Genomic DNA, 11,218 nt, shown 5'->3' with positions numbered 1-11,218 from the left:
TTTTTTAACAAACAAAACATGATTGAGGTTTTTTAAACGGTTTCGAAACTCCATTAGTCTTACAAGTCATCTTCCCGATATTTAATTTCACGTAATAAGTTATATCATCTGTTTCTCTTTGTTGACTTGCATTAGATGGTGACCCTAATAAGAATTGAACAAAAATATAAGTTAGTTGGGTTCTTTTAGACAAAATGTTAAGGGCGTGTTCGGCAAAATTAGCTGGTAACTGGTGGCTTGTAGCGGATAGCTTGTAGCTTGTAGCGTTTTGTTAAACGCTACATGAAGTAGCATTTGGATTTGGAGCGTTTTGTTTAAAATAAACGCTAGAAGTTTGTAGTGCCGAACAGAGTTTTCAGTTCAAAACGGAGCGTTTGTCAAACGCTAGAAGCTAGAAGCTCTCAAACGCTCTGTGCCAAACACGCCCTAAGTTGGTTGTGTTTTTTTGAACCACAAATACTATTGAGATATCATTTTATCAAAAATCCTGCCTTTCATAAGCTTATTTGATCCAAAACGCTATGATTTGCAGAAAGTCCAAAGTCCAAGTAGTTGTTAAGACAACTGTATTCAAACATTTTCGTTGCATTGCATTAAGACCTAAATTATCAGCCCAAGAAAACCTTTAGCAAAGCATTCCAGCCAAAGAAATATCAATAGCTCACCAATGACCAATTTGTCTCCAAATGGAAGAATCAAAAAGCAAAAAATGATCATAAGATTCCACCTAATTGGCAAAGCGATGTCAAAGAATGGAATCCACTTCCACTCATCTTTTACTCAAATTAACTATAGTTGGCAATTGATCCAACAAAGTTATCCATATCCATATACTAAATTTTGTGCGAACGAACAATTCCAGCTAGTAGTATTTTCTCCCACGCTTAGATATTTATATTGTTTAAGTGTCAAATAAACCATTTATGAATTCTAAAGCATCTTATGTTGAAATCAATTTATTTGATCACATCGTTTATAAGAAGTTATTAAGAAAACAGAAAAGTGACAATTGAGGTCTCATTGACATATATTGACGTTTATCAAATTTCAGCGCCACGTGAACCCCTGATGGAATACGATGGCGTTGTGACCGGTGAGCAACCAAATGTTGACTTGGACCACCACTAATTCCGGAGTCAATAAAACACAATCTATATTTTTTATATAACATAAGTTATTTTATATTTGAACTTTTTGGTACGAACCACGTTGATTCAATTGTTTTACAAAATCCAGCTATTAATCTAATACAAAAAAAGAGAATATAGCAAAAAGTGCTTGTATCTTTCATTTTCAAAAGTAAGATACCATCGAACAAATAGAGAATATATAAAAGTTAACCTCTCGAACCTTTTTATTGTCCTAAACATTTAGGAATATGATCAATAGTGTTGGACATAAACGTTATACTCAACAGTTGCATCACCATTGCTGATATTGAAAGAATGAGTCTTTGCAAGAGCATACCCACGTGCAAACCGGAAAAGTCCACTCCCGCCAACAATCGGAAGCTCTCTCACTGGCAAGAACACCGAATTCCTCCCTAATATGCTCAAAGTGCTACCATTATACTTTCCTTCAATAAAAACATAATTCATAACCATTAACAACCCGACTTGATTCAAGTCAGCTGATGCATAGATCCCCTGAGCTCTTCCCACAATCTTAGAAGTTCTTTCGGGACCCACTGTCAGAGGGTCGTCAATCATGACCATATAACCAAACCCAGTGTGGGAGATGTTGGTTATGGGCGATTGGGCCACCTTTAATGCGGTGGGGTGATCGCCACCCACTATGTCTTGGAAGTAAAAGTGGAGGTGGCTTAGTTTTTGTTTCTTCAAACCGAGTGATTTTGGTGACAAGTTTCTTGAAAATTTATGGGATTCTCCATGTAGGAGAATTGAGAATAGGAAAATTGTAAAAATGGTATACTTGTGTGGTGGGAGAGTTTGGGCCATTGTGGAGAGAGAGCTGTGAAGAATGGTGACAACGTTTTTCTTCTTATAAACAAGAAAATGTGTGCACTTTTGGGAAAGTTATATTTTATTGTAAGTTGGTTGATTTATTGTATTATGTTATATAATTTATTTATTGTTTAATTTCCATCTCTAGCTGTTCACATGATTTATATTTTGGCTAGAATATAAATATTGTACCCATAATCTACTAGAAACAAAAACTTGTAATAATTATTTGTTACTTTACTATTATAACATGCTCTGCGTTTGAACTGCTTTTAATATAGAATTTTATGAATGTAAACAAATCAATAAATTTTTTTTGTTAAAAAGCACTTGTACGAAAGGGAAATCTTGTTTGAAACTTAATGAACATCCACGATTGGACATAAATGTGGAAGGGGCGTTATTATAATGTATGATTTGCTTTGTTGTGTGTTGAGAAAACTTTCCAATTTTTGAGTTGTTTGATAAAAAAATCTATTCATTATAAGTAACAGATTCAACGACGGAAATTTAGACGACAGAAAAAATTGACAGTAACAAAACCAAATAACCAAGCATCCACCACAAAGCACAAATATCTCATGGATTGGTTTTAGCGATGTTTGTGATTAGCAACGACTTGCCACATACTTTTAGCGATGGAAAGCCGTTCCTATTCCGTCGAAGTTAACATGCTTTAAAAAAAATAAGAATTATAGAAAATACTGATTTTTTTTTAAATAATAGAGTAAAATATAATATAGCATATTAAATGCGATACCTTCTCTTCTCTTCTTTTCGAAATTTCTAAGAAAATAACTTGCATTATAGTTGGTATTCAATAAACATTTTGTTAGAAATTTGGGATGTTATAGCACTTGAAATTCTGAGAATCATGATTATCACTTTCAAATCGAAGTATTTCGATGGTACTCCCGAAACCCTCAATCGGATAAGACTCAGAAATGGAAAAACGAAGGGAATGAGATGCGATGATTTTCATCAGTACCAAATTTATGACCAATAATGGTTAAATATCTTTCTTATCATAAAACTGTCACAAAACAATTTTATGTCCCAAAACTATCAAAACTATCACAAGGCAGTTTGTAACAGTAAAACATTGTCACAAAATCGGGTATTTGTATAAGGGTTAAAACAAAGTAAAAATTGGGTTTATTTTCAAGAATTTATGTTTATTTTCAAGATAAGACCCAACCAAGGGCTCTATCCCTTGGACCTCGCCAGGGGCTGTCGCCCCTTGGACCCCACTCCCATGGATGCTGCCCCCGGACCCCCATCTTTTCAAGGGTTTCGCCTACAAATAACAGTCTACTTTGAATCTTGAATTAATTAAACAAGTGTGCACTCTGAAACCTTCCTTATTTTTTTTCTAAATATTCATCAAGATTGATTTTGGTCAACAAGTCAATCTATTACACTTTGTTGAGTATTTTGAGATACTAAAACTGATTTGGCATTTTTTGTTATTTAAAGAAGCCTTTTAGGGTTTTATATTTTTAGTAAATATTTTATGTTCCCTATAAATAATCATTAGATTAGCTTTTAATGTAAGTTTTTTCTTTATTAGGGTTTTCTTTATACGTTCATATCAATATCAATATAAAGAAAAACTTTGAAAGATTACTTGCATATTATGATGATTGATTCATGATTGTTCTTTAGATTCCGCATTCGTCATCTCGTTATTATTACCAACAAGTGGTATCAGAGCGGGTTCTTGTAGATCTCAACGATTATTGCAAGAATCGATCTTGTTTATGACAATATTTTATCATGAATCTTACTTTGGTCTTTAAGTTTTGTAAGTTTTCTGAAAAAGAAAAAGTGTAATACCTCGTTTTTTTATTGCAAAACCCATCTCAGATCTGTTATTTTACTTAATTTTTTCTTGATTCGTGTTTTGGAAGAGAAATAGAAGAAGAATTTTGTGTTTATTCTCATATTTGTGTTCATATCTACTTTATTGTTCTAAAAATCGTCTCAAATCTGTTTTCTCTCTCTAGAAACCATCTCAGATCCATTTTCTCTCTCTAGAATTCTTATAAGATCTAATTTCTCTCTCTTCAAGTTCACTTTATTGTTGAAGATCCAATGAATTATTTCTTGTTTGACTCCATTTTATAACTTGGATTAAAGGTTACTAAACCAATCTATGGTGTTAACAAAGTGACTATGTAGCATATTCTTGGTCAATCTACATTAAAGGATGCTACTGAGTTGTATAATCTTTTTGTTGATAAGAAAATATCTGAATACTCATGTGTTGATATGGGTGAGTGTAGTGACAAAGAACATGGTTTGACATGTGGAATTAAAGTTTGCACAATTGAACATGGTGATTTGGGTGCTAAAAGATATATTCGATCATAGTAAATGAGTACAAAAAGGGATCTAGTCTAGAGCTTCATAAATATCTCACTCACTAATCACTATGAACTACATCTCTCAAGCACACCTCTACAAGTGGACAAACCCACCTTATATAGAGGTGTTTACATGTCTCTCTCTCACTCTCATTTACACATTTGTCAAAAGGCTAATACACCACATGCAAGTGGGTTTTACAAAAGTCAAACATTTACAAAGTCATGAATGAAGAACTTTGCACCCCAACATTCTCCCCCTTAAAGTTAGGAATGAATGACCCACTTTAATTCTTCCAAAATCAAGCACTACGTAGTTCGAGCCTCAAAGGTGACACATGTTGAAACGAACTTCAATCTTCAATTCTTCCATGACTCTCCAATTTGGGCTCTAGGATGTGAGACCATACAATCCGAGTAGCAACGAATGATTAAGAGTATTTCAAACTCCAAATAATCACCCTGAAGTTGCGCATAAAAACACACCCCAAAAATGTTCAATAATTCAAAACCCATTTCGAATTCATCACTTCCGAACTTCCAATTGCATCATCTCGTGGCTTCAAAACTTCAAGATCACTTCGGTCTTCAAATCCACGTAATATGAAAAATTCAAGTTCGAATTTCCATATAAAACTTCTCCCTCTTTTTATAATCGAAATTTGATTATAAAACTCCAAAGGAAAAAGAACGTGCTCTATTTGGAATTTTTCATGTCAAAACTCCCCCTTAACATGTGGCATAAACTTTGTGCTTCAATCCGGAAAATCCAAAAAATATTGAATTTTTATCTTCGTTTACGGATCGCCTTTGACAAAATTTCTCAAAAATGGGTAGAAATTGTCAATTTCATAATTTTACAGTGACCCGTTGCGCCCAAAACAGCAAAATATGCAAAACTCTCCCCCTTTTCCAAAGCTGGGTAGAAAGCGTCAATTTGCACAAACTGTAGGGGCCCGAAATGCACAATCTTCAATTTTCAGCAAAAAATAGTCCTTTTTCGAATTTGGGTGCAAACTGCCAAAAATTCGAAGTCTCAGGGACCATCTTCGTAAATTCTGCACTTTTTGTCAAACATTCGAAGACTAGTTCCAAACATAGGAAGCCACAAACAATTTTTGAAGTTGGGTGAAAAGTGTCAAACATACGAAACATACTTTAATTTTCGAAGTGACAAAAATTCGAAGGTTCAGGGGCTGTTTTCGAAAATGTGTGATTTGACCAAAACATTTGAAGCTTTTTGATGCCATACATGCGAAGCCTTTTTCCAATTGACAACCATTCGAAATTTGAAGGACTACATTCGAAAATTTTTCTTCTTCAATTCATACGAAGCTTTTTGTGATCAAACATACAAAGACTTTGGCAAAATATACGAAGCATACAAATAGTTGACTGTGAACAGTAATGAACAGTGATACCCTTCGTATGTTAACCCAGTTCCAGTTCCAGTTCTTCGTTTTTTTCTTTTCATTATCTATTACCCTTCGCTTTTTGCAATCCATTCATAGACCTTCGAATCTAAATCACCAAAAACCTTCGTTCTTTCTAAATCACAGTAAAATCAAACACCCTTTGAAACATTATTCTTCATACGAATCCCAATTCTTCTTCAACCCTTCGTTAATTGATTCCAAAATATCCCAGTCGGCATCGATTCTTGACTGGTTAACAACCAAAATCAACAATCGATCCTTTGCACATCAACAATTAAACAGGGCTTTGTTTTTATCGACCAACAGGGCTTCATTTTTAACATCGATGCTTGACCCCAAATTCAAAATCACAGATCTCGTTTTACAAGTCTTCCCTTCCCAAATCATCGATCACTATGGAACCATTCGCACATCAAGCCTTCGTATATCATCATTCTCAGTCGACCCTAAATCATCCTTCATTCATCAAACATTCGAAAATCGACATCAAACCCAAAAATCAGTGATTTTCATCATCACCCTTCGAATATTCATCAACAGCAAAACACAGGGACCTTACAGGAACCCTTCGTACGTCAATCCAATTGACTAATTCTCCAATAACAAACCATTCGATCCTAAAGTCAAACCAAATCAGTCGCACATTGAACGAACACACAAAAATGAGTTTGACATCTGAGTTTGACTTTTCTAATTCAAAGAATCATAAACACGAAATTGATGATTCTAATGTCAAATTTCAGATCAAATCGGGATTACTTCACTGTTCTTCATAACCTTCAAGTGTTCTTGATCAACAATTTTAACAAAACTGATTCACTTGATCATTATCGGCTAGGCATAGAAAAACCGATTCACAAATCCAGTTTAACAATCAAAATGTATCGATTGTTAAGAATTAAGAGAAAAAGATGTATTCATATGAAGTTAATTCAAGAAAACTTTCGACTATAATCTGAGACAAAAGTCGTTGACGGCACAACTAGATACGTCAACGTACAAGTCGATCTTTGAAACAATTGATGACTTCTTGTCTCAATCGATGGTATGAGATGATATATTAAAAGAGCAATCGGATCAAAAAAGTTTCATGAACAGTAAAGGTTATTATGAATTTGGGCTTAAATCCTCAATGAATTGTAGTTTCGAAATTTAAGCTCTCAAAACAAATGATGAACAGTAACAAGTTTAACTTTTGGATGCAATTAAAATGTGGATGTGCAGTAAAGAATTCAGAAATTTTAGATCACAAAATAATTTTGAGCATTAATTTCCATTCAAATGAACAAATACGTTTTGAAAATTGAATCGAACAAACAAATAGGATTGGATCGGACTTTGATCAACGAAAAATTATTGGATCACAACAAATGGGTTTTTCAAGAGAAATTTGATCCAACGAATCAAATGATCACAAATCAAAAAACACAACGCACGATTGCAACGAAATTAAGAGAGGTCATAGAGAGAGACTCACCAAAATTGATCAAATTGTGACAAAAATTGCCAAACCGAGAATCGTTCTTCAAATATCACCTTGATCTTGAAGACCCGCTCTGATACCAATTGTAGTGACAAAGAACATGGTTTGGCATGCGGAATTAAAGTTTGCACAATTGAACATGGTGATTTGGGTGCTAAAAGATATATTCGATCATAGTAAATGAGTACAAAAGGGATCTAGTCTAGAGCTTCATAAATATCTCACTCACTAATCACTATGAACTACATCTCTCAAGCACACCTCTACAAGTGGACAAACCCACCTTATATAGAGGTGTTTACATGTCTCTCTCTCACTCTCATTTACACATTTGTCAAAAGGCTAATACACCACATGCAAGTGGGTTTTACAAAAGTCAAACATTTACAAAGTCATGAATGAAGAACTTTGCACCCCAACAGTGAGTTACAAAAGAATGAGAAAATAGTAGAGCCAATTTTGTATTATCCATAGACACTTAGGTCGAGAAAATAAACAACAACTTTTGGAGATGAAAAGAGCTGAAAAGAAAAAGGAAGATGTTCTTAATGTTCTTGGCGTTCTTGGTGAAGTTCATAATGTTCTTCATGTTTCTGAAGAAAAAGTGACTCCAGATGCTTTTGTTGAAGGGGGTGTCAGATGTTCATACAAAGTTTTGTGATTTTGAAGTCATTAACTCTAAATCTGGTATTTCGAATAGTGAATCGCAAATCAAGTATTCTAAAATAGTGAAAACAAAGGTATTTTGTTCTATTGGAACTATAACAAATGATTTTCCATGTTCTGATGATATTTTTGAAGCAATGGTTCCTTACAGAAAGCCAATAATTCAAGATGTTTAGATTTACTAAAGTCCAAAAGTTTGTGTACCAAAGGCTTGTGATGTTCAGATTCTAAAAGGTAATGAACATGTTCAGATCCGAAATCATATTTGAAGCCTCATAATCTGAAAAGAAAGAAAGAAAGAAAGAAAGAAAGAAAGAAAGAAGAAGAAGAAGAAGAAGAAGAAGAAGAAGAAGAAGAAGAAGAGTAACATGAAGAAGGTTTGGATGCCTAAGGTACAAGTCCCTTAAGCTTGTGAAAAACTTCAAAAAGTTGAAGTCAAGCATGTTCAAAGAAACTTCAATTCTCATTTTTCTTCAGATAAGATGTTAGAAGTTGGAGAAAAGAGGCAAGAGTATTTGGTTGGTTTAATGAAATTTTTGGAAATTTTGGTTTTCCAACTAAAAAGCGGATATCGTTCTCAGAATAAGATCGTTTTTCTTCAAAGAAGTGGGTATGCAAAAAGACTTCATCAATCTTGAATCTTAAATGAGTCCCAAATGTTTCATAAAAGTTGAAAAAAAAAAGTTGTCGAAAATACAGTAAAAGGGGTGAAATTTTGTTGAATAAATCAATCTTCATTGATTTTTAATGGTTGGAAATGACAAAAAATTGAAAAAGTTGAAAAAGTGGGTGAAAGTTGACTTTTTCTGCAAAAAGAGTGCTGCAATCTGACTGCAAAAGGGGGTGCAAGTTGTCACACTTTTCTGAAATAAGGGTCAGATTCGGAATTTTTGGTTTTACTGGGGTCTGATTCGGAATTATTGACAAAAAGAAGTTAGTTTCGGAACTTTGGGTGAAATCTGCCATTTCTTTAAAACACCAAGGGTTGATTCGGAATTTGTTAGAAACTCTCTTGAGTTACGGAAGTCTCTCAAATTGGACTCGTATTTGGACGTCAACATTGAACATGATATCGGAATTAATCGCACGAAATTTATTGCAAATCTGGAATTGCTTTCGGAATTTTATTCAGTAATGAAAATCGGTATTTGATGATCGCTATATTCCGAAATCAATTTCCGAAATCGGTTCTTCTAAATCTTGATTGGAATTTATTAGACGCTGAAATTGATTTCTGAACTTGAATTCGGAATCTACTGTTCCTATTCCGAGCATTCGGAACCATTCGGAATCGGAATTCAGTGGCACACATCGGAATCTGAAGTTCAAAGCCGTTCGGAATCGGAGTTTCAAGCCTCAAAGCTTTCGGAAAACCTGCATTCGGAATTAAACAGGTCCCGGTTTCGGAAATTGATATCAGCATCTCAATCGGAAGGGAATTATCGTATCATTGGCAATCGGATGTCTTTGGATCGCTTTCGGAATTGACGTTTGATCGGCGATTTTTCATCCAATAATCTGATTTTGACATTTTTTAAGTCAACAAGTGTGTTTTTCCCGTTCCAGTGAAGAAGACGCTTCGATTTTCATTTACCGCCCTTAATCTTTCCAGAAATGACGGTTTCTACCTCACTTCACACAATTCTTTGTAGTTTCTTGGGTTTTTATCAATTTTACCCCCTTACCAAAATATAACTGCCTAAACTTTCGATTTACAATCCAAAACTCAAATTCAGCCTATAACTTGTTCCTAGCTTACTTTAACATTTGTAAAACGGTTTCTAATGGTTTACTATGAGTAAAAAACAATCAATAAGATCCTAATACTAAATTACACTTCCATTAACTTGATTGAACTTCAAATGTTTCATCTCAAAAATCAACCAAAACATTTTCGATATAAAATCAAAGTACACTACTAGAAAACAGCCCTTTAATGACGCGCAAACAATGACACGCGCTGATAGAGGACACACATTTGTGCGTGTGGTAAAAAATAATGTCTGTTTTCTAAAATTTGAAGGATAGAGGGCACGTATTTTTGCGCGCCCTAAAATTAATGTCCAACAAAAAAACACGGAGGGAACCAATAATAAAGAGCGTGTCGTGTAACTATGTCGTTTTATATTTTTTTTAGGAAGGCGTGTTCTCTGCCGATGGGGGGAAATGAAATCCCAAAAAATTAAACACCCCGCCTGATCATCTCCTTCTTCTCCTTCTAAAATCCTCTCCCAAAAAACCCTAATAATCTTTTAAGCAGTTCCTCTCTCTCTCTCTCTCTCTCTCTCTCTCTCTCTCTCTCTTTCTCTCTCTCTCTTGGAATCAGATTCTTGAAAGATCGAAACCCTAATCGTAGCCCTAACTACAACATGTCTTACCAACCGAGATCTTCAAATCAAAACGAAAGTGACGACCGCCATAAAAAACGTCGGCTATACAACCCTTACCAAGATATTAGAGTCCCTGCACAAACCCTATACAAACTTCCCACATCTCTTGAATACCTCTTTCAAGAGGAATCCATCGCTCAACGAAGTTCACGAAGAGAAAATCCGACATACTACACCGGCATCGGTTACCTCAGCGGCGCAGTAGTTGGCGCTGGGAAGGGTTTAGTAGAGGGCGTGAAGGCTTCTGAGGCTGGAGACACCATGAAACTTAGGGTTAATCAGATCTTAAATGCTTCTGGACATGTAGATCGGACGATCAGCAACCGTGCAGGTGTAATCGGACTGTTGTACACTAGTATGGAGAGCGGTATGGTTAAGGCTAGGGATGCAGATGATATTATTAACAGCGTGGTGGCTGGATTAGCAAATGGAGCGCTTTACAAGGCGGCGGTTGCTGTCAGAGCTATTGGTGGAATAACGGTGGGATTAGCCATGCCGGGGAAGCAGATTTTGAAGAGATACGTACCAATCTGAGCTCGATCTGTATTCAATTTCATCTTTACGTTTTTCTACGTGGGTGGAATAGCGATGGGATTAGCCATGTCTGTTTACCCTTTTGATCTTTACGTTTTTCTACATTTTGGTATATTGTGCTAATTTTCCTTCGCTCCTTTTTGGGAACAGATGGTGTATGTTTTGCTTATATACAACAAGAAAGAGAAATATAAATGACTTGAAGCATCAGGTATCTTTTCTTACAAATTCATATCATTTGTATAACCAAATCTTTGCTAACTATTGTGTTAATGTGCATTTTATTTCAAGAAAAACTTTGACATGTATGATCAAGTCTTGTCATTTTGACTTACTAATCACATACATGTATGACTTTTAAATGACTTGAAGCATCAGG

General features: G+C 34.9%; 2 protein-coding genes across 2 annotated transcripts; one reads left to right on the top strand and one right to left on the bottom strand.

Moving 5' to 3' along the window:
- Nucleotides 1-1,263: 1,263 nt before the first annotated feature.
- On the bottom strand, nucleotides 1,264-1,995 carry LOC111916673 (dirigent protein 21). The gene has a single exon (XM_023912347.3). It carries the CDS (start codon nucleotides 1,956-1,958, stop codon nucleotides 1,383-1,385), a length of 576 nt encoding a protein of 191 aa, XP_023768115.1. The 5' UTR covers nucleotides 1,959-1,995; the 3' UTR covers nucleotides 1,264-1,382.
- Nucleotides 1,996-10,284: 8,289 nt separating this feature from the next.
- On the top strand, nucleotides 10,285-10,839 carry LOC111916581 (mitochondrial import inner membrane translocase subunit TIM23-2). The gene has a single exon (XM_023912240.2). The coding sequence runs from the start codon at nucleotides 10,285-10,287 to the stop codon at nucleotides 10,837-10,839; it is 555 nt and encodes a 184-aa protein (XP_023768008.1).
- The last annotated feature ends 379 nt before the right edge of the window (nucleotides 10,840-11,218 follow it).

This window comes from Lactuca sativa, chromosome 1, assembly GCF_002870075.4.
Source record: "Lactuca sativa cultivar Salinas chromosome 1, Lsat_Salinas_v11, whole genome shotgun sequence".
Classification (NCBI taxonomy): Eukaryota; Viridiplantae; Streptophyta; class Magnoliopsida; order Asterales; family Asteraceae; genus Lactuca; species Lactuca sativa.
This window is presented reverse-complemented; position numbering and strand designations above follow the sequence as displayed.

Excerpts from the sequence above, each read along its gene's own strand:
- LOC111916673 (XM_023912347.3), bottom strand. The coding sequence starts at position 1,958 with ATGGCCCAAACTCTCCCACCACACAAGTATACCATTTTTACAATTTTC.
- LOC111916581 (XM_023912240.2), top strand. The coding sequence starts at position 10,285 with ATGTCTTACCAACCGAGATCTTCAAATCAAAACGAAAGTGACGACCGC.